The 21,437-nt window shown below is 37.5% G+C and overlaps 1 protein-coding gene across 1 annotated transcript in view; it reads right to left on the bottom strand.

The window, feature by feature from the left end:
• Nucleotides 1-5,321, bottom strand: part of sema3bl (sema domain, immunoglobulin domain (Ig), short basic domain, secreted, (semaphorin) 3bl) — a 30,418-nt gene extending 25,097 nt beyond the window's left edge. Inside the window, exon 1 of the mRNA XM_079895986.1 lies at nt 4,933-5,321. Coding sequence (XP_079752112.1) covers nt 4,933-5,026 — 94 coding nt within the window. The 5' untranslated portion in view covers nt 5,027-5,321. The remainder of the gene's footprint in view (nt 1-4,932) is intronic.
• Nucleotides 5,322-21,437: the final 16,116 nt, after the last annotated feature.

Below are 21,437 nucleotides of genomic sequence, written 5' to 3'. Positions count from 1 at the left end.
GCAATTAAGTGTGCATGTGTTCGTGTGACGGCTCCCAGGACAGTTATCAGCTAAGGGGTTAAAAAATCAAATCATAGTTTAAGTGACCAGCAGCTGTTGTGGTCGTTATCAGTGCGTGTGATCACGTCCAGGGCTTGTGACCTAATTGCGGTGAGCTGCGAACTCCCCTCAACGCAGGAGGAAACCGCCACAATGCTGCATTGTTCAGCCGCGTTACACCGCAAACTCTTGACTGACTCCACAAGGATGGAGGGAATGTGTGTTTTCATTAAAATTCCACCTGCATCCATTTTACACAGCACAAACACTGAATTCTTGTCTCCTGTGTAAGCGTGTGTGTATGTATACTGTACCAGTGTGTAAGCATGTGTGTGAACTCTATTTGCGCTAAACCTTCAGACTGATATTCATTTCCTCAATAGGTTTCAGTTTTGCCCACCTATTTTTTCCTACTTCACACACCATATTTTCTCTGAACTCCACTTGGGCCTGCACACAATCTGTGAATCAGTTCATTTACATGCACTTAAAAAGTTTCATTTGAGTTAGATCTAAAACTGCTTTAGTCAGACTGAAATTGTATTGTTTTATGACATAGGTTTCAGAATTGGAAAAGATCATATTTACAAGTTGTTGTTCTTTCATATTTACGCAAATGAACACCACCTTGTCAAAATTACAAGTGGGAAACTGGATTGTTCTGAGGGCGTGTCAGTGAGAAAACATGGAGAACACAAATGCAGCATCTGTAGTTGATGTATGAAATATATTTTTTTTAAATTTACATTTAAACTAGCTAAGCTGCATGTACAAATTATGACAGTAAGACAGTATTCTACAATTACGATAAAATATATAATTCAGTTTACTGCATCTTCATAAATTTAATAAAAACATAAGCAAAAACACCTGATGCACATTTTTTATTCATCATTTTGTAGAAGTAGAATTAAATTTATGTAATGTTGTACATTGTACATCGTAATTATGACTTCCCACCCATAAATACGAACTTGATCGCACCATTACAAACCTAGATAATGCAATTGTAACTCGTCTTTGTCTGGCATGTAGGCTATACTTGTGACTATAATTAGGGTTGAGAGCTTGCTTTGAAAGAAGTGTATTTATAATGCTTCAAATATTAAATTACACATTCTGAAGATTGCAGATCAACTACACAAAAACTGTGCATGCTAATATATTTTTTATAACTTGTATTTATCTTTATCTGAAAGATAAGGCATATGCCCTTCAAAGGTCTACCCTTGACCACGCATGGATTAAAGGTGCTGTGAGATCATTTTTTCTGGTATGGCAGAAAATATTCCCACTACCGGACAGATTTGACTGAATTAGGCCCTGAGATATCTGTAAACAGGAAAAAAAAATCCATGCTGGTACTTTGTCTTGCCAACCAAAAGACTTTAAAGCACTTTCTGCCACTCAATCATTGTGCAGATTCATAGAACAGCCCATATCTGAGAGAATCTGAGATGCAGACCGTTCAAGCTAAATGCCATGTTCAGCTGTTGTAAGCAGATGTTAGTTTGTGGTGTCAGAATGGATATTTTGCTACAAGCTGCTGTTCTCCTGATTCGTCTCTGATTACAATATTCTCAATGGCACAACTGTATCTTTGTAATTGGGCTTTTGGTAAGAGGAAGCGTGTCTAATTCAGTCGCTAGTCTGCCAGTTTCAGTTCAAACATCACTCAAAGCACCTTTAATATTTAGAGCAATTCCTAATCTAGAACCCCAATCTCATGGGAGAGTTTCACAACATCCATCTTACAGACATGAAACTCTGTGGCCTTCTCTCTCAACCAAACGGTTTCAGGGAGCTGGGAATATTTAGGGAGTGAGAGAATGTGAACGAAACCAAAGAATCATCAAACATTCTTTTAGTGACAGATTCTTTAGCCAGACCTCACAAAACCCTCCACAAACATCTGGGCAACGCTAAAAAAATAAACTCATTAATTCATTCATGTAAACTAAAACAAACACAGATCCGCCCACCTTTGCGTCTCTGTGTATGTTCAACCATAAAAGAGAAAAGTGTGCCAGTGTGCGTATATGAATGCATGCGGGTGTGAAAGTGAGTGAGGGAGCTTGGTTGGAAAAACTGTCTCCTCCTAAATCAGCACACACAACTGACCCACCAAAGGACCCCACAGATCCACACACACACTTAATGCCCAAATGCTGGCATATACAGGCCGTCCCTCATTTCCCATTCATAACAAGCTCCCTCCAGACCAATCCATACAGCTTGGACAGCTTGATGAGTGTGTGCATGCTTAAGTCATTTTGGCAGAATGATCAACAGGCATTCTGAGACCCGTCAGCGGTGAAAATCTAAATAGTCCGACTGAACGTATCTCTAGGCTGTTCATTATCAAGGTTAATAGCGCGTCCATGGAGAAGAACACAGGCCGATTACATGCAATCAGAGCTCCACGCAGGGACTGGGCGAGCATTAGATGACCGCATTAAACTCTGCACAGATGCGCTCTAGTCACGCACTCTCACCGCTGGAGGGAAACTGGACACTCCACTCAGCTTATAATCATTAATGAAAAGAACTTTTGAGGCACTGACAAACACTTAATGCAAACCAACTTCCTGACGCCACCACCTTGTTCCGTACCCTCCAGGTAAATAAGGGTTAAGCAAAGTTTATCTTAAAGGCATAGTTAATCCCAAAATAAAATTAAATTATTATTTGCTCACCCATATGCCATTGCAAACCCATGACTTTATTCTTTCAAGGAACACGAAAAAAAAAAAAAGAAAAAAAATTACAATGACTTTTTCTGTGATATATCAAAATATAGCCAATAGTATTTATGCTAGTTTGCACTGTCCGGAAGCACAATAGCCTACTGTTTGTCTGTTGCTATGGTTAACTCCTAACACAACTTTTTCATTATCTTATGTGGTTAATGAAACATTATTCCAAAAGACTATTGGGATACTATAAACGACACGTATATGTAGGTGCACCAAGTACCACATGTTCCTGGTTCAACATCTTTGTTGATCCTGGAACAACTTTACAATCAACCAATCAGATTTGAGGGACAAGTTTACAGTTTATGTCAAGTTCAGGCTTAGAACCAGGGTGAGGTGCTTCAACATCAGTGTTATTCACCTATCATTTCCCTCTGATTTTAGGGAAAAGTTATGGGTAGGGTTAGGTTTAGGGGTAGGGATAGGGTGAGGACTAAATTCCAGGATCAACAAAATATGTTGATCCAGGAACATGTCTTACTTGGCAAAATCACGTTGACCCATTATGTAATAAGATTTAAACTGTCAGGGACTTCATTACATCTTTTCCCCCCCAATTAAATTAACTTTCACTGAAGACTGAAGTTGTACATGAAGGTGTGGTGGTATTAGAGAAATTTTGCAGGCAAAAAAAAAAAAAACTTGAATCACAGCCAACAGAATCGCTTTCAAAACAAGCAAAGTTCTGATTTCTTTCGCCCTTTACGCGAAATTCACGATCGAGTGAATTGATTCCTATGGAAATTACTGGATTTCGCAAGCGAACATTTGCCGAACAACGAACCGCAATTTAACACCTCATTTGTGTCCCTTGGAAGAAATAGCCATACGAAATCAGGGTGAGTAATTGATGACAGAATTTTCATTTTTGTATGAACTATTCCTTTAAAAAATTTAAAGCTGCAGCGTCTAATCTAACAACAAGAGTTAAAACATCTCAAACTCCCCCAGGCCACTGCAACATTCTCCTTGCACTCTATAAATCCGGTAATAGAGAGGCAAAGTGCGATTTAAAAAAAAAGGAAGAAGCTCAAACTGTCTCGCGCACCGCTGAGAGTCTGACCGCGGGGAGGTGAGCGCGCGCCAGGAGAGCATAGAGGCAAGAGGCAAGAGGATTCCGGAGTTTTGGATAACAGCTGAAACAGTAGCCCGGAGTCCTGACGCAGCTTTTTCCCACAGTTTAAAAAATACCAGCCACAACATCTCTAGAGAAGCTCACTGCCATGCAAAGACGGAAACGGCGCTGTAAACGAGTTGAACAGGGCGCTCAGATTTGAATCTGATAAGGTCACAGAGGGGCTGTGCGCAAAGCTTAAAAATACTCAATGTGCAAAGCAGGATGCGTGGAGAGAGCAATATAAGTGCGAACAGCGACAGGGGAAACAGCTTACTGGAAACATTGTTCTGTGCAGGTCTCTTCATCACTGTAAAAACTGCCTTAGAAAAATCAAAGTGACAATCAGTTTTTTCACTTTTTTTAGACCACTTTGATAGCCTACAAATTATGAAAATATAATTGAAACACATACAACCAAGTAGGAAATAAAGACAGTATTTGTGACAAAAAAAAAAAGGATAAATTGATGTAGCCTAACCAACGATGTTAAACATTGTTGAAATTTTACAGTGTTACACACAGTATTTCCACTGTGCAATATAACCTTATGCTCTATTTAAATTCATATTTATTCAAAGCCTACTACTTGTAGTTCTTTTCTGCATTTATCTTATGTGCATTCTCAGTACACGTCCATGATTTGTGTGCTGGAGCTGTTGCCTATTTGAGTAATGGAAGCGTTCGTTACAATTTAACTGTTTGTGAGCATACTTCGCAACGAACACTTTTTTTCCTGATTCTGCCATTCCTGTCACCACTCGCACCTGTAACCTATAGACTAATTCACACACACGATGAACCGAGGGATGGCAACATTAACTTTAACACTCAAACTGTGAAAATAAGCAATCATTAATCTTGCTACTTAAAGCACTGGACCGTGTTCTCTCCTCATAGTAGCCGGGCAAATCTTAACCAGGTCATTTTACATTTTCATGAGATCTTTGGCTTTATGTTCCGTTTGTAAAGATGAATAAAATATATAAACGCATTCAAATAAATGTGATGTGCGTAATTTACCTTTGTATGACAGGCGAAGACGCGGCACATTCAGTTTAGTGCTGGTCCCGAAAGACAGGATCACCGCCACTAAAACCAGAACCGGTAATTCCATGTTGAATGGATCACTTTCAATGAACCTTTCTTTAGGTTTTACTCAAACTGTAAAGACTCAAGGCTGTTCTCAAGACTCAAGACTCAAAAGTTCTTCCCCTTATAAAAGCTTGAACGAAAACCAGCAACAAAAGATGCTGGACATCCACAGCTGGACCCGAGTAGTGAGATCCCAGGTCTCAGGTTAAAGCTCGAGCCGCTCGCATATGCCCCTGTGCGCTATTTTCCCCACACAGCTCAGTTCAAGTGCGCAAGTCTCTCTCTCTCTCTCTCTCTCCCTCACTCTCTTGTGCAGTAAGTTACTTCGTTCGTTCGTTCAGTCCTGAGAAACACCCTCCCCGCCCTCTCAGCGTCGCGAGCCCCTGGTCCTCGCCTGTCACTCGAGTTCAGTTCCTCTTACTGCATACTAGTGGTATCATGTGTGCGAGGTAATGGTTCTTAGAATTTTTTTTAGTTTTACATAAGTATATTCTTCAATAAGCGTTTCCAAACGTTTCAGTAAAGTTAGTTAGAGCGCGACTGACTCTCGCGAACAGTAGTCACGGTCGCGTGATGAGGTTACCATAGCAACAGCAGGCGGCCCGAGCGCTTCCCATGCAGCTTCACTAGGCAAACATCAAAAGATTAGGCTACACCTTAAAAATAAAGACAACATATCTTTAGTATTACATCTGTAGAGGAAAGCCACTGGGAGGAACATAAAACACTGACTTGGAAAATTATGTAGATTACACTGGAGAGAGATTATATCCATTCATAAATCATTCTTTCTATCTTAAAAAAAACCTTTAAAGCTTAAAGGGATAGTTCAACAAAAAAAGAAAATTCTCTGATTTTTGGTCCCTCCACTGCAACCACTTCAGTCCAGGCAACCAAAACTAAAGATCCAAAAAGGTTAAAAATGTGTTGTAAAATTTATCCATTTGAATCAAGCATTTTTACCAGTCTTCTGCAGAGATGCAATCACTTTAAATGATGAGCAGATTTTATTTACATCTAAACAATGATTGACACGCATATATGTAGTGCAAAAAATTTGGTAAACATGGAAACATGCATTTGTCAGAAAAAAACTCACTGGTTCTTGCATAACACAATGCATGTTTGACCTTCCATGTTAATTCATTGTTCAAAGCCTAAATTAAATCTGTTTATCATATAAAGTGATTGCATCTCTTCATGTGGGTCACTCGATTCATATGAATGTTTTACGATGCCTTTATTTATTTATTACAGTTAACATACATTTTGCTTTATGTATATATTTCTAAAATAACAAAAAATGTGTATATTATCCATTTCCAGTAAACCAGTATCACAATCCATAAATAAGACCATAATATCAGTAGTGATGAATTTGTAAAACATCTCAAAAATCAACAGAGAAACTTTGGACCAAAATAATTTGGTATAATTACAACTAAAAAATAAATGTACAATTGTTTCTGTTTCCTCTTTACAAAAACAGCATAATGAAGAAACCCCTTCTTTAAACTTACTGATAAAATCATTATGGATAATATCCATTTATTATTTTAAAGGGATTTTCTTATACTTTCTTAGGAATTACATATTTATAAATATGTAAAATTGTACAATTGTGTTTGTATACCAATTTCCACGCATCCAAAGCTTGTTTGTGAAAATTAGACAACTTAATTGGGAGTTTAGTGCATTTTAAATCACAAGCAAGTAAAAAGTTAAGACCACCACATTTATTAAAGATGAGCTTGGGGATAAAGAACCATGGAAAATTCTTCTCACAAAGACATCAGTGCTTGATCCAGTTCATTTTAAATATATTAATAGTTTCGAAATCTAAAGCATTTAATCCTCCTTCTGATACACTTCTGATTATGGTTTTCCTTTTAACATACTCTGTCTTGCCTTTCCAGATAAATGTAAATATAATTTTGTCAATTAGTCTACATAAAGAGATAATGCAGGATATACAAGTCTGGAGATCCTTTCAGACTTGGAAATTAATACACGACCTTGAATAGATTTCTTTGGAGCCAACAGTTAAAAATTCTCTCTGAGGCTGATTTGCTAATATCTAAGTTTAACCTGTATTCCAGATATACTTGAATCATCCAGATGGTGAACAGCCATAATCTCACTCTTAGACTGGTTCACTGATAGACCTGAGGCATCAGAGAACAGTTCAAGTGCCTCTAGAATAACAGGAACCTGATCTTTGTTATTCAGAAATAACCAAGTGTTGTCAGCGAGTTGACTAATAGTTAAAGTGAAATCTCCTATCTCAATACCTTTAATTTGAGAGCAATGTACAGTGTAAAGATTAAAAGTTTCAGCTACTAATAAAAATAAAAAACTGGGAAATATAGGGCATCCCTGTCTAATGCCTCTTTGGATAATAAAATGAGAGGATGTACCGCCCGATAAAGAAACACTACTTGAGATATTATTATAAAATATGTGGATCATATTTGTAAAGGTTGGGCCAAAACTAAACTGACGAAGGGCTTGATACATGAAATTGTGCTCCACGGTATCGAAAGCCTTATAAAAATCTAAAAACAAAATAAGAGCTTCCTCATTTACCAGATATGAATAATCTAGAAGGTCTAACATCATTTGTAAAACATCTCAAAAATCAACAGAGAAACTTTGGACCAAAATAATTTGGTATAATTACAACTAAAAAATAAATGTACAATTGTTTCTGTTTTCAGAATGGTGATTCTGATGTTATTTTAAATATTTCTTCCCTTCATAAATCCAAACTGGGACAGATGATTTCCTCCAAACATGGTTTCAACCTATATATGCATTCAGAGACGCTAACAATTTGTAATTTGAGTTAAGTAGTGTAATTGGGTGCCAGTTATACAAGTGCAACATGTATTTATTAGGTTTTGGAAGTGATGTAATAACGCCGTTTCATAGATTCTGTAAGTTCTCCATTTGTTGCACACTCATTAAACACCTTCAAAATAAACTCTAAAGCCATAGACATTAGCTAAAATAACAATGTTTTCCACAAACTGAATAACGATAATTAACCATCTGCCTTCATTTGAACGATGTGATTCAAGCACAGTGTTTTTAAATTGTTGATTAAATAAAATCATAACCCCAGCAGAATTATTGGAACCATGACGATAATTTTACTCCCCCATTGATTGGACCAAAAAGTTTAGTCTTTCAAGTCTGAATGCATTTCTTGGACGATTGGAGAACATCTGCCAGACTTTTTTCTTTACATTTTCACCTTCCATTTCAGGGATACCGGCAATCCGAAGGTTCTACCGCCTTTTGTATGCCTCCAATTCGTCCAGCTTTTTCCAGAGTTGCTTGTTTTCGGTCTTTAAGGACGTGACTTCATCCTTCACCACACTGGAGTTAGTAACAGTAAGGTCGGCCTTGTCGGAGATCACGTCCATTTTAACTCTGAGATCAGCGATGCGGCTTGAGTTACATGAGACAGAGTTTTCAATTGCCGTCAATTTCTCTAAAAAGTCTTTTTTCCCTAGCTTCTCGATTGCTTCCAAGAGAACAACATTTGATGGCTCTGTAGTGTGGCGTCGCATCTTCGACTGTGGACTCTTGATAGGAGTATCAGGTAGAAATGCTGTAACAGCGACTTTATACTCCTGCATAGGTGTCTGTACATAATCATGCACACGTTTCACTGTTTCACAACAAGACTTACACAGACGCCATCTTGGCCCCTCTCCACGAGGCCTTTATGTCATGACCTTTTTTGGTTTCCTGGACTTTCAATGTAGGTACAGAAACCTCTCGGGTTTCATTAAAAATATCTTAATTTGTGTTTTGAAAATTAACCAAAGTCTTATGGGTTTGGAACAATATGAGGGTGAGTTAATGATGACAGAAGTTTCATTTTTGGGTGAACTATGTCTTTAACTGCATAAGAAATATGTGAGATAAGAAAGATAATTAAAAAGTCTGGATGGATTATGATCATTAATCACCATACTTTTAAGTGCTATGACATAAACCATAAAATAGTTAGCTTGGATATTAGCATTAAATTACATATAGGCTAGTAGCTGGTTTTACACAGTTTCTAGCAGGACCATGCTGGTCATTTATGGCCATTTCCTTTAAGCTGGTCTTGATGAAAGATCAGATGGACATAGCAGCTTGTGCCACCATGATCAACCAGGTACACCTCAATCAAGCTAATAAACCAGTTAACATGTTACAAAACCATTGTAAGCTGATTAATTTTCTTCTAGGCTCAAATTTGCCACTTGTCATAGAAAGAAATGGCTTATATTATTTAAACTTAAGTCACTGCTCCACTTTTGCTGGTGATCTGACCCACTGCACCTGGAAATAAAACTGTTCAAGTAAAATGCAGTTCCAAATTGTTTAAAAGTCTAGCATTATCACATAGAATTACAGATTAAACATTGTTTCAATATATTTACATTTAGAAGGATTGTTAGAATTTGTTAGAAGGAACGTTTTCACAGAGAATTACCTGCTTTCTTGCAGTAACCACAAATTCATTCTTTGTTCTATGCACTCATTCAGTCTGCCCGTAAGTGTTTGAGCTTGGATGTTTTGTTTGCAGAATTCTATTCTGATTATTTTGACTTTAGGGTCAGAATATATAGCAGGCCACATTCCATCTCTCCCTTGATCTGCCACTTGGCGCTATTGTTGCGGTTTGAGGATTTTAATTAACTCAAGGGTTGAATTGGGGAGGTGGTTTCAAAAAGTGTCTTTTGTAAACCATGTTTTTCTGAGGGGTGGGGGGGTGGGATCGGGGGTCCTTAAACTCTGGGAGCGTTTAAAACGCTGTGGGATCTTTTGATCAGGACAATCAAACGGCAAAAATGCAGACGTCATTAGTGCATGATGTCAGCATACCACTTCCAGAGCGGTTACTGTTATAGCAACGGGTGATTGGAAATGAGCAGAGAGAGAGAGAGAGAGAGAGAGAGAGAGAGAGAGAGAGAGAGAGAGAGAGAGAGAGAGAGAGAGAGAGAGAGAGAGAGAGAGAGAGAGAGAGAGAGAGAGAGAGAGAGAGAGAGAGGTATTTTATATAGGGAGAAACTTTGGACACAGTATGACTGTTTGCCAAGTGCAAACTGTCTAAAGTACTAGAACCTCTTTTAACAGACTTTTAGTTTATTGTCTAGGACATTTCTTAGTGAAAGTCTGCAAGGAGTGCTCAGTCATTCCATGTCCAAACACAGCAGCTCACATCTAAATATACAGAAGGATTCAGGCAATGATTTAGACTGACAGCCAGTACGTTGGTGGGCCGAGAGAACACATTTAAGATGGTGCATGTGAGTTTCTATAGGTTTAGCTCCTCCAATTCTTTCTTTGCCTTATCTAGATGTTTTATTATGTAGTGTAGACCAGTAATGCATGCATGTAATTTTCTTTATCACTTAGCCTACATTTTCTACATACAAACATATATATACATATATAAAGATGGCAGATTTAAATCAGTAACACCGTGTCTACACCGGACGGGAGCAGCGGGATGCGATGCGACAAAAGACAATTGAACCCATTAAAGTGATGTTGTCTACACTGGATGTGGCGCACCGACAAACTCCAGACAGTAAACTGATGCCTCATTCTATTTATGACGTACTCTAAGCACTCGCGATACTTCTCATATGGTCAAATGGATTTGCAACTGTCGCTTTATCGCGTCCAGTGTAGAAAGCTTTTAGCTTTTAGCTGTTGTGGTGCAGCACAATGAGGCGTCAATGGTTGTGTCCGGTGTAGACACAGTGTTAAACTAATGCAAAGTGTTTGTGAATCTGATAAACATGAACAAAATCTCAAATACCCTCTTGTCTTTTAACTTGCCTGAATGTTGAACAGAAGAGAGGAAGATAGAGGACTAGAATGAAAAGGCTAGAAAAGCGACAAGTTGTTTCACCAAAGAGTGTGTGTAAACCACCTGCTAGACAGATGAAATGTGAGGTATCCCCAAATCCCTACTGGGGCTTGACCTTTTGACACTATGAAGAGGAAAGAGGTCAATTATAGAAAGTCTTGATTGTACTGTGACCTCTGACACGGCGCTCATTCTGCTCTCTTCCATTGCTCTTTTTCTCATCAGACTTATTTTCTCTTTGAGGATATGGCAGTGTACTTGTCATCCCACCCTTTCCTGACTTCAAGCTATTTCTGATAACAGACCGATAACAGCTACGACAATGAGTAAACATGCATGGAAGCACATGCACACACATTTATTCATTAACAATTCACTGCAAGCTTGCTTACAGACATATGTATATATAGTGTGTGTGTATACTGTATATATTGCGTGCATGTGTTTCCAGTGTGGGACATGATGACAGAGATTAACAGAGGAAGTCTCCAGAATAGAGGGAATTTATAGCGTATGGCTGGTTACACAAGAACTTGAGAACTTCCCTGGCCAGTAGAAAGATTAATGAACAGATTCAAACCAAAACTACAGTACAATAATACACCCTGAACTGTGCATCATGGCTCAAATGTCTGAATATATTCATATTCGAGCCTCTATGTGGAATGTATTTGTGGGTTTGTGTTTGTTATGGTTTAATTCTTATCTTCTCTAAATTTGAGGTGATTACATGAAACTCTTTTGTATAATGTGATTAGTAATGAAGCTCTATTAACACGCACTCACTAGGCATCGCTTCAGCTTGCGGTCTGGAAAGGGAGTGATGCTTCGCAGCGATTGGTCAAGCAAGTTAGGGTCGTGACCCTGACACAGATGATCATAGTGACATTGTCATTGACTGTGACTCTTAGCTTTTGACCTCCTGCACATTCTGACTGCATTTATTTGTTTACCCTGAAAACCCTGGTGCTCATAAATCATAACTGTCACAACAATGCGCATGTTTAAAGATAATTGTGTGGCTTTGAGTGCCGGTCTGTATGTTTGCAGGTGTGTGAATGTAGATTGCTGAGAAAAATGGGTTAGCATAAATATTTAAGTTTGTGCAAATCAATGGCCATGTTTAGTCTGTTGGACCGTGAATGCACGTGTGGTTTGAAGATGTGTTTTTAATGTGAAAACAGCTGAATATCAGACATTCATGTTTACAGTGGTAAAACAGGCCAATTACTTACCAGAAGCTACCTGAAAGCTTCAGAGCACGGACACACACACACACACACACACACACACACACACACACACACAACAGTCACAGCTGAAAATGTTATTAATGTATATTAAAGAATAAGATACATGCTGATTATAACTGAATGGTTTTTCTGTCAAATAAATTATAAAATACCTGTTCCTAAGAAACTGCGGAAAAGCCTACTGATTGGTCAATATTTTTGAATAATAAATAATAATCGTCTTTTATGCATGATTATTAATTATTACATTTTCGGAAAATGTACTGCCCCTTCATAACCGCGAGCTCTACTCAGATGTGCTAAATATTAACGATGGTGTAAAAGCCATTTCGAGCCCGATTCAGACTCTGACAATGTTAATGGACAAAGGGAATCATGCTGAACGGATTTCAAGCAAGGACTTTGCAAGCACGGATTTTACAGGACGTTTCAGAGTGGTAGGCCTATGTTTTATATATATATATATATATATATATATATATATATATATATATATATATATATATATATATATATATATATAGATACGATGTTATCCACCATTTAATCATATTTGTAGGAAAACTATGGTAATAGGCTACAAACAGTAATCGATCACAAAATCATGGATTATTTTCATAAGGGGCGGTGAACCACAAACGGTAGCCTACAACACATCAATACTGTAACGTTAGTTAGCAAGCTAGCGAGGCAAAGCTTTGCCCTTCGTTTAGCTATCATAGTTATCAAACTGTTAATAGAAAACACAACTACAAATATTAAGACATACGTACAAGTTGTGATCCATAAACAACAGATTGTCCGACAAAATGGGAACGGCTGTGTCTTTCAGGAGGAGCAATTTGTGCTTGAAGAAGCCTGCATTGTAGCCTACTTTTAACTCTGTCTGCTGTTCTCCTTAAAATGTGCAGTGCACAGACAAACGTTGAGGTTAATATGTTCAGGAACATTGTTTAAAATATATTTTCAGCCTAAATATATCAGCTTTAGGACAAACTTTTTCCTGGGTGAAAAAAACAAGTAATAAAAACTCAGTGAGTGTTTTAGCGCAATTTTCTGACGTCATGGGATCACAACACTAAGAGATAGCAAATCTTTTTATGTTTTTTTTTTTTTTTTTTTTTTTTTTTTTTTGTGTGCGTTCCCGAGATTAGACCTTCCTTAACATAATGCCGAAAACCCGAAGTCTCTAGGTGGTCTGGTTGAGGAGGAGATAGAAGTGCAAGATTGGTGCACACAGACAGAACAGAAATCATGAGTTAACAATCGCAATTTTGTCCGTAGGAAAATTGCGCTAAAAACCCAGCGACAACACTTTTAATCTTAGCCTATATTAACCAGGCCTCGCCAACTTTTTTGCGTATTCCCTGTGTGGGGATTATTTAAATGAGTAACATTATGACATCATAAGATCCAGAAAAATCGTGCTGTTGTCCGAGCCGTTCGTTGCAGTTCTTGTAAAGTGAATTCTGTTAAATAAAATATCTCCCTTTGGAGTGGACTTTGAGCCTTGTAACCTTGCATATCTTTTTTATGCTCAAACAGCAATATTAGGCATAAGAATAATAGGACTCCTTTAATACTTTTATTCAGCAAGGACACATTAAATTGATCAAAAGTGACAAAGACATGTATAGTGTTACAAAAGATTTCTATTTCAAATAAATGCTGTTCTTTTGAATTTTCTATTTTTCAAAATGTATCACGGTTTCCACAAAAATATTCAGCAGGACAACTGGTTTCAACATTGATAAGAAATGTTTTTTTAATTTTTTTATTTGATTTTCCATCTTGGAAATCTTTCCTTAACCATCACAGGAATAAATGAAATATTAAAATATATAAAAAATAAAATAAAAACATGTAATACCAAATAAATGCAGCCTTGGTCAGCATAAAAGACTTCATTCAAAATCTTACTGATCGCTTACTGAATTTTGAATGGTTGTGTGTGTGTGCGTGTGTGTGTGTGTGTGTGTGTACACACGCTCATGCTTCCAAACCTGTGAGAGCAAGCACTTTGAACTTTTTTCCTCTTTTCATCCTTCATTCTGTTTTTCTTTTATCCCTGTCCTCTGCTATAACCATCCACAGAACAGAATCCAGAGCCACCTCCTCAGTTTGAACAGAAATTAGTGACTGAAAGGATGAAAAGATTTGTTTTACCTCCTCCCTGTTTCCTCCCTCTATTTCCTTACATCTTTCCCTGGCTTTATTTCAGTTCTGTTTTGTGGTTGATCCGGTTACTGTGTTTTGGCTTTTGGGGGCCTCTGGAGTCTGTATCAGCATCAGCAATTCTGCAGTCTTAACTGTTAACACAGCTAAAGTTTGTGTGGAAAAGGTTTTAGCAGCTGAATAGCTCTCTCATGTCAACCCTCTAACCGTATACATCCATCCACAGAACACAAAAGAAGGAAAGAATAAAGAAGGAAACTGTTTTCCATGCAATTACAATGAAAGCTTTCTAAATGGACAGAAACGCACCATAAAAAAGTAATAAAAGTGGTACATACTATATTCAAAGTCTTCTAAAGTCATACGATAGCTTTGTGCAACAAAATTTACAATAAGTCATTAAAGGGATAATTCCCCCAAAAATGAAAATTGTGATCATTCACCCTCCCTCATGTCTAGTATGACTTACTTTCTCTTGTGGGACATATAAATATATATTAGGAAATGTCTTTTTTGTTCATACAATGGAAGCCAATGGCCACCAAAACTATTTCCTACCAACATTCTTCAAAATATATTTTATTGTGTTTCACAGAAGAAAGAAAAGCATACCGTTTTGAAATGACATGAGGGTGAGTAAATGATGACAGATTTTTTATTTTGGATTGAACTATCCCTTTAACAAGTCAATAAACCACAGATATTTAAACACACTAAAACACATTAAAACACAAGATGAATGTGTGTGTGTGTGTGTGTGTGTGTGTGTGTGTGTGTGTGTGTGTGTGTGTGTGTGTGTGTGTGTGTGTGTGTGTGTGTGTGTGTGTGTGTGTGTGTGTGTGTGTGTGTGTGTGACATGTCAGAATGTGCATTTCATATGTGTTTAGGGTGAATCCAATTAATTTACTGACTTAATTGCCCCACACACAACGTTCAGCAACATAACAAATGAATCATATTGATTTATATTGCTACTAAAAGCCATTGCAGATGTCCACCGAGAGAATATCTGTGTGTTTGTGGGTGTGTTCATGGGAATGCCACATAAAATGGTGATATATGCCTCAGTGTACGGATGTATACAGCAAAGACATTGAACAAAGCTGGCCTGCGCTATTTTAATTTGAGCACACAGAATAAACATTTGAAGATCATGAAGAGATGTGTTTGTGTGTGTCCATCTATGTGTGAGGAAATGAGGGTGTTATAAAGCTTATAGACAATCAAGAGGGTTTTATTAGGCTCTGCCACTCTGTCTGAACCCAATGAAGACCAGACCTCACCTTAATCCAGCTTTTATTTTATACAAATACCTTTCTCTCAGCCTCCTCCTATTTAAAACACAGGGATTTATTTTAGATAAGTGTTTGACTCCCAAACCTCCTCTAAAGGCTCCACTTGCCCCCAATGAACCTCTAAACCTTCTCATAACTCCACTAGCCTCCTCAAAAAGACCCTTAATAATGATCCAAACTTCATTCTGCCCCACCTACTGTATACCATCTGCCAAACCCATTTTCCAGATCCCCAGACCACCTCCTCCAAAAGAGTCCCATTCCTTTTTAATTTATTTTTATATTTTATTCACTTTGATTATTGTCGTATGAGTTTGACTTTTAAAGAGAACAATACAATTCAGGCTGGAATTTGGCCGCAAAACAAGAAACTAATAACCACTAACGCTTGCTTCACATGACATTTAATGCTTTGTTTTTTTTTCTGATTGGCTGCTGACCAACAATGTATGGACACAAAAATTATTACTATACAAAAGTTGCCACTCAAAAGTGAGCATTACACTGGTTACCTTGTAGCCACTAGTAAGACTTAGCAAACGCCTTTATGCCGTAGAATAAAACATGAAAATATGTTGAGCTTGTGTTAACCACAGACCTTATTTCAGGCATGTAACCAAAAACAATAAAAATATGTTCTTTTGTTCTGTGTTCTGTGTTCCACAGAAGAAAGAAATTTATGCAGATTTGGAATGACATGAGGGTGAGTAAATGAACACAATGTTTTAAATAACATGAGGACACCATGCCTCTCTCTTCCAAATAAATACACACAGTCACTCCCTAACCTACGTGCACAGGTCCACTATAAGCCTGTTTCCTGTCAAGAATCTGTGCGCTATGCCTTAACGTCTCAATGGAAATACCAGTGCGCTTTCTACAAAGCCTTCTGGACACACACACACAGCCTCGGGCTAATTTCCTATTTCCATATGGCGCCTGGTCCTAATCCCTCAGTGTGACTTTAAGGCAATAGGTCCCATAGGCAGACGCACACATACACACACATATATAACTATGTCATATACACAGTCAGTCATCCACCAACACAAAGAGGTAATTTATACGTTGGACCCACATAGTTAAAGTATAGGCAGTTTTGTTTATAGATTAAAGCTGAAATGGTCTTTGTGCTTCCTGGACATTTACTGCCAATTACCACCAATTACCCTCTCAAACCAGCCACAGCAGGGACTTTATAGTCGGACACATGAACACACACTGCGTCTATTAGATGCATTCACACATGCATTAGTATATGGCTACTATCCAAAAAACACAGGCTTCTTAAAATCAGCAAGGTATTAAGTATTATCAAAATGTATTAACATTTCTAAATCTATATGACCACATACAAATCTCAACAGTATGAACAAATGAACTACACACTTTTCATTTGTGCACACACACTCATAATAGGCAAGAATGGACACATGCACCACACTCTCAACACAGTCCAGGGTCCAGACTCCCCAGAGATGAGTAGATTAGCCAGAGCCAAAACCACAGATATACAAAATATACACACAACACACACTTGCACTGCTTTAAAAGCCTACAAACAAAACATTCTGAATGGTTCAGTTGCTGAACTACAATCACCACCGAAATCCACAGAACCACAAACAGCCATTCGTTTCACAACTTAACGAGGACCCACTAACAAGGGTCATGGGGTCAAAGGTTAAAACCACATAACCTCTTCAAGAGGAATTGTGTTACCTGTGGACAAAGGGTAAGTGAAAAAGACGGATGAGAAAGACAAAACCTGTGCGATATATTGAAGCAGATGGTTTGTACATTTTTCAAATGCAAAACTCATGACATTTACTCCGCCACCAAGACTGAACTAATTAATCCAATGCACTATAAAAAATGTACCATAGTATGGAAGAAAAATAATGCCAAATGTTTTTGAAACAAAAAAGCCTGTTGAATTGCACTAGCTACTTGAAAAAAATATGCATTGCATTAGCCATGCTTGCATTTTAATGCATTGTATTCTTAGGGCTTGCATTTTTATGGGCTGAAATTCAGCATGGTTGAATATTTAAGCTGTGAAAGTCAATTCAAAACATTTCAAACACATTTTCATTATTAAAAATGCAATATTCCATATTCACCTTTCATATTTCACTTCCAAAATATTCAAACTGTTTAAGAATACAACCTATAATATTCAACATGGACTCAGAATATGAACTTAACACGCAAAGTTTAATGCTGAGCCTTTCCCAGTGATATAATGGCATATTGGACTTGTTGGCTTGACATTGGACATTCGCACATTTAGGGGCCGTCTCTAAAGTTACATATGACATTGGTATACACGTTTCTAACTTAAATAGCATTTGAAGACAATGACTTACAGTCATAAAACCAACTGTAAAGTGTTCATGTAGGTGTCAGGCATAGCCTAAAGAGCACCTTTTAGATTTGGATATTTATTCAAATAGATTTAAGTGCTATTGAAGTTAGAAACGTGTATACCAATGTTGTATGCAACTTAAGAGACGGTCTCTAAATGTGCGAATGTCCAATGTCAAGCCAATTTTACATTTAGCCTACATTTAGCCATTAAGCAGACACTTTTATCCAAAGCGACTTACAGTTAAGCTAACAATAGGCCAACAATGAGCAAGTGCTATGACCCTTCCCAGTTTAATCTAATGCTGTACATGTAGGCATACTTATATATAGAATAGAATAGAATAGAATAGAATAGAATAGAATAGAATAGAATACAATAGAATACAATAGAAAGTGTTAGTATTAATTGATCAATTAATTAATTGATTAATTGTTGATTTTATGCCAGTATATCACTCAGCATGTGTCAGCATGACACTACGCGTTAAGTTCATAGTCTGAGTCCATCTGCTTGCCTGTAGCCTATAGGACAACCTACACCCCCAATAAGGTCCGAGTTTGGTCTTTTATATCACTGTATTAGTCCATTAAGCTACGTTAAGTGTTTTGTCCCGACGGAAGGGGAATCCTTGAGTATGATGAGGTATTGAGGGAAACTGATTATAAATCCGTTCATGGTATGAGAAAGCTGATAACATGTAGGTAACAATGAAGGAAAGTAACAATGAAGTTATTGAATGAAACGTAAACACAGCTGTAGTGCCTTCCAGTAAGTCACTTCGGACGCCTCAGGGGTTTCAATATATTGTTCGTTTTATTCCAGTATAGCATTTGATTCTCTCGATAAATATAAATAAACTTAAACTTGTAATAACGAAAACATAAATATGGATGACGAACGACGTAACCCATCCAATACTTCCAATACGATAAACTTTTCACAATTTTCGAATGTGTGATTTCTTTCACAAAATAAGCAAGGCCTTTCAAGAGCACACTTATTTGTATTCAGTTTGTGTCCATATTGTGACTCTGTCTTTTTTATTTCAGGTGCCTGAGCAACTGTAGATCGTGTAGATTTTACGTGTAAAAGAAAGTTTTGTGTCTTTATAATCTTTTCCGCATATATACTGACCCAGATAATCATCACAGTTGCTGTAAATTAGTTTTTATGAATGAATGGCTTGCTCTAACTGTTGCTGGTCTTTGTCAACAACACACGCTTTTGCACCACATGCTGGTGAGATCGACTAACAGCAGATGGTGAGTATGCTCGGCAATCTACTGCTTTTCCTGCAGTTCCTGGATGTCAATGTTGAATTTACTGTAGAATTTGAACCACTGAATTTGTGGAAGCGAATTTGCAAAGCGAAATGAAATGGACTGAAAATTGCCTGTTGAATATTATAGGTTGTATTTTTAAACGGTTTGAATATTTTGGAAGTGAAATATGAAAGGTGAATATGGATTATTTCATTTTTAATAATGAAAATGTGTTTAAAAATGTTTTGAATTGAAATATTCACAGCTTAAATATTCAACCATGTTGAATTTCAGCCCATAAACATGAAAGAAATACAATGCATTAAAATGCAAGCATGGTTAATGCTATGCCTATTGTTTTCAAGTAGTGCAATTCAACAGGCTTTTTTGTTTCACAAACATTTGGCATTATTTTACTTCCATATTCTGTACGGTGAGTTTAATAAAAAGCAATTTATCTCACTATGTACAACACATATGGACCATCCACATTCACAGAGACCATGGCTCTTTGGCATGGACCCAGTCTAAATCTGGTATTCCCAACAGCGGCCATTGATCAGAATGTTCTTTTACATGGCACTGGCCCAGCAATCACAAACACTATGTGGAGATGACCCAGCAGCATTCCGGCAATCATCTGGCAGCTGACCAATAAGCATCAGGAGGTTGGCATATCATCATTGGCGTTCACCTTGCAGCCAGTGACCTTTAAACTTGCACATGCAGCAAATCCCAGACTCATACTGAGTAAAGGAGACAGACAGACTGACACACACACACACACACACACACACACACACACACACACACACACACACACACACACACACACACACACACACACACACACACATTGGGTTTTCATGTTTTATGGGGACATGATTCATGCATGATTTTTATACTTTACAAACTGTATATTCTATCCCCTATCCCTAAACCTACCCATCACAAGAAAACTTTCTGCATTTTTAAATGTTCAAAAAACATCATTCTGTTTTATTTATAATGTGTTTTCCTGATGGAGATAAAAAAAATGTCTCCACAAGGATTTTGGATATTGCCATCTTTGTGGGGGACTTTTTGTCCCCATAACGTAGGGGGAAAAACCTGAGCCACACACGCATACAAACTGTATTAATCTTTGAAAGTTTGTGTACTTTGACTTCTCCTCATGAAGTTCATTCTTCAGCTATGTGTATATTAAAGCTTTATCGTTCACACAAACACGTATACACACACACACACACACACTAGTCGGTACGCATGAGGCCTCGGCCCTGTCTTTCATCTGTTTAAACAGCTTACTCCTTTGTGAAGACAGATCTATCTGTCAGCTCCAAAACCCCTATATAAAGTCACACAAACGTCAGGACATCATTCACCTCGAACCACGCCTTCAAAACTTCCCTAGAGTCCAAGCAAATCCTGATTTAATGGCAGAGTTAGGAGATAAGTTCACGTTAAACTCCACAGAAACTCACCTTAGCTTAATTTATATGACCTGTGTGCATTATGAAGGCTGCTATCATAATCTATATAGTCTTAAACAGATGTACAATAATATGTTTTCCTTTCTGGGCTGTCTGATGGCTCTGTTATTCTTCTAGTGAGACTTTGAAATATTTTCAATGATATTTACTGCTGACAGAAGATTTGCTTTGTCAAAAAGGATTTTACCTTATCGAGCTTAATTCATCTTCACTTGATCTTAGTTTTGTGAAAATAACATAATTCTTCAGGAATGTTTGTACATGGGTTTCGTCTTGCATCTGCTTTGCCTCTATATTCATGATTATGTTTTTCATTATTATTATTATTAATTTGTTTCCTTCTGACTGTGTGAGAGAAAGAGAGAGAAAGATTTAGATAAATAATTTTACATGCAGGCACAACAGCAACACAAACATAAATAGAATGTGAGTGGTACACTAAAATAAATACATATTTCTCACTCTTCCCCTCTTCTTTTTACTGGACAACAAGACAAAAACACAGATGAATAAAATACAGTGTATGCTGTGAGTATACAAGTGTTTATGTGTAAGGGCTGAATTAGTTTAGTATATGATGGATGACTGATGCGGACACAAACCATCACTCTCCTCATTCTACGGACTGTGTTTGTGTGTGGTTCCTCACGCATTCCACAAAACAAGATAATACAGGAAAAATGCTGTGGAAACATTCAAAAAA

The sequence above is a fragment of the Squalius cephalus genome (assembly GCF_949319135.1).
Source record: "Squalius cephalus genome assembly, chromosome: 16".
Taxonomy (NCBI): domain Eukaryota; kingdom Metazoa; phylum Chordata; class Actinopteri; order Cypriniformes; family Leuciscidae; genus Squalius; species Squalius cephalus.
This window is presented reverse-complemented; position numbering and strand designations above follow the sequence as displayed.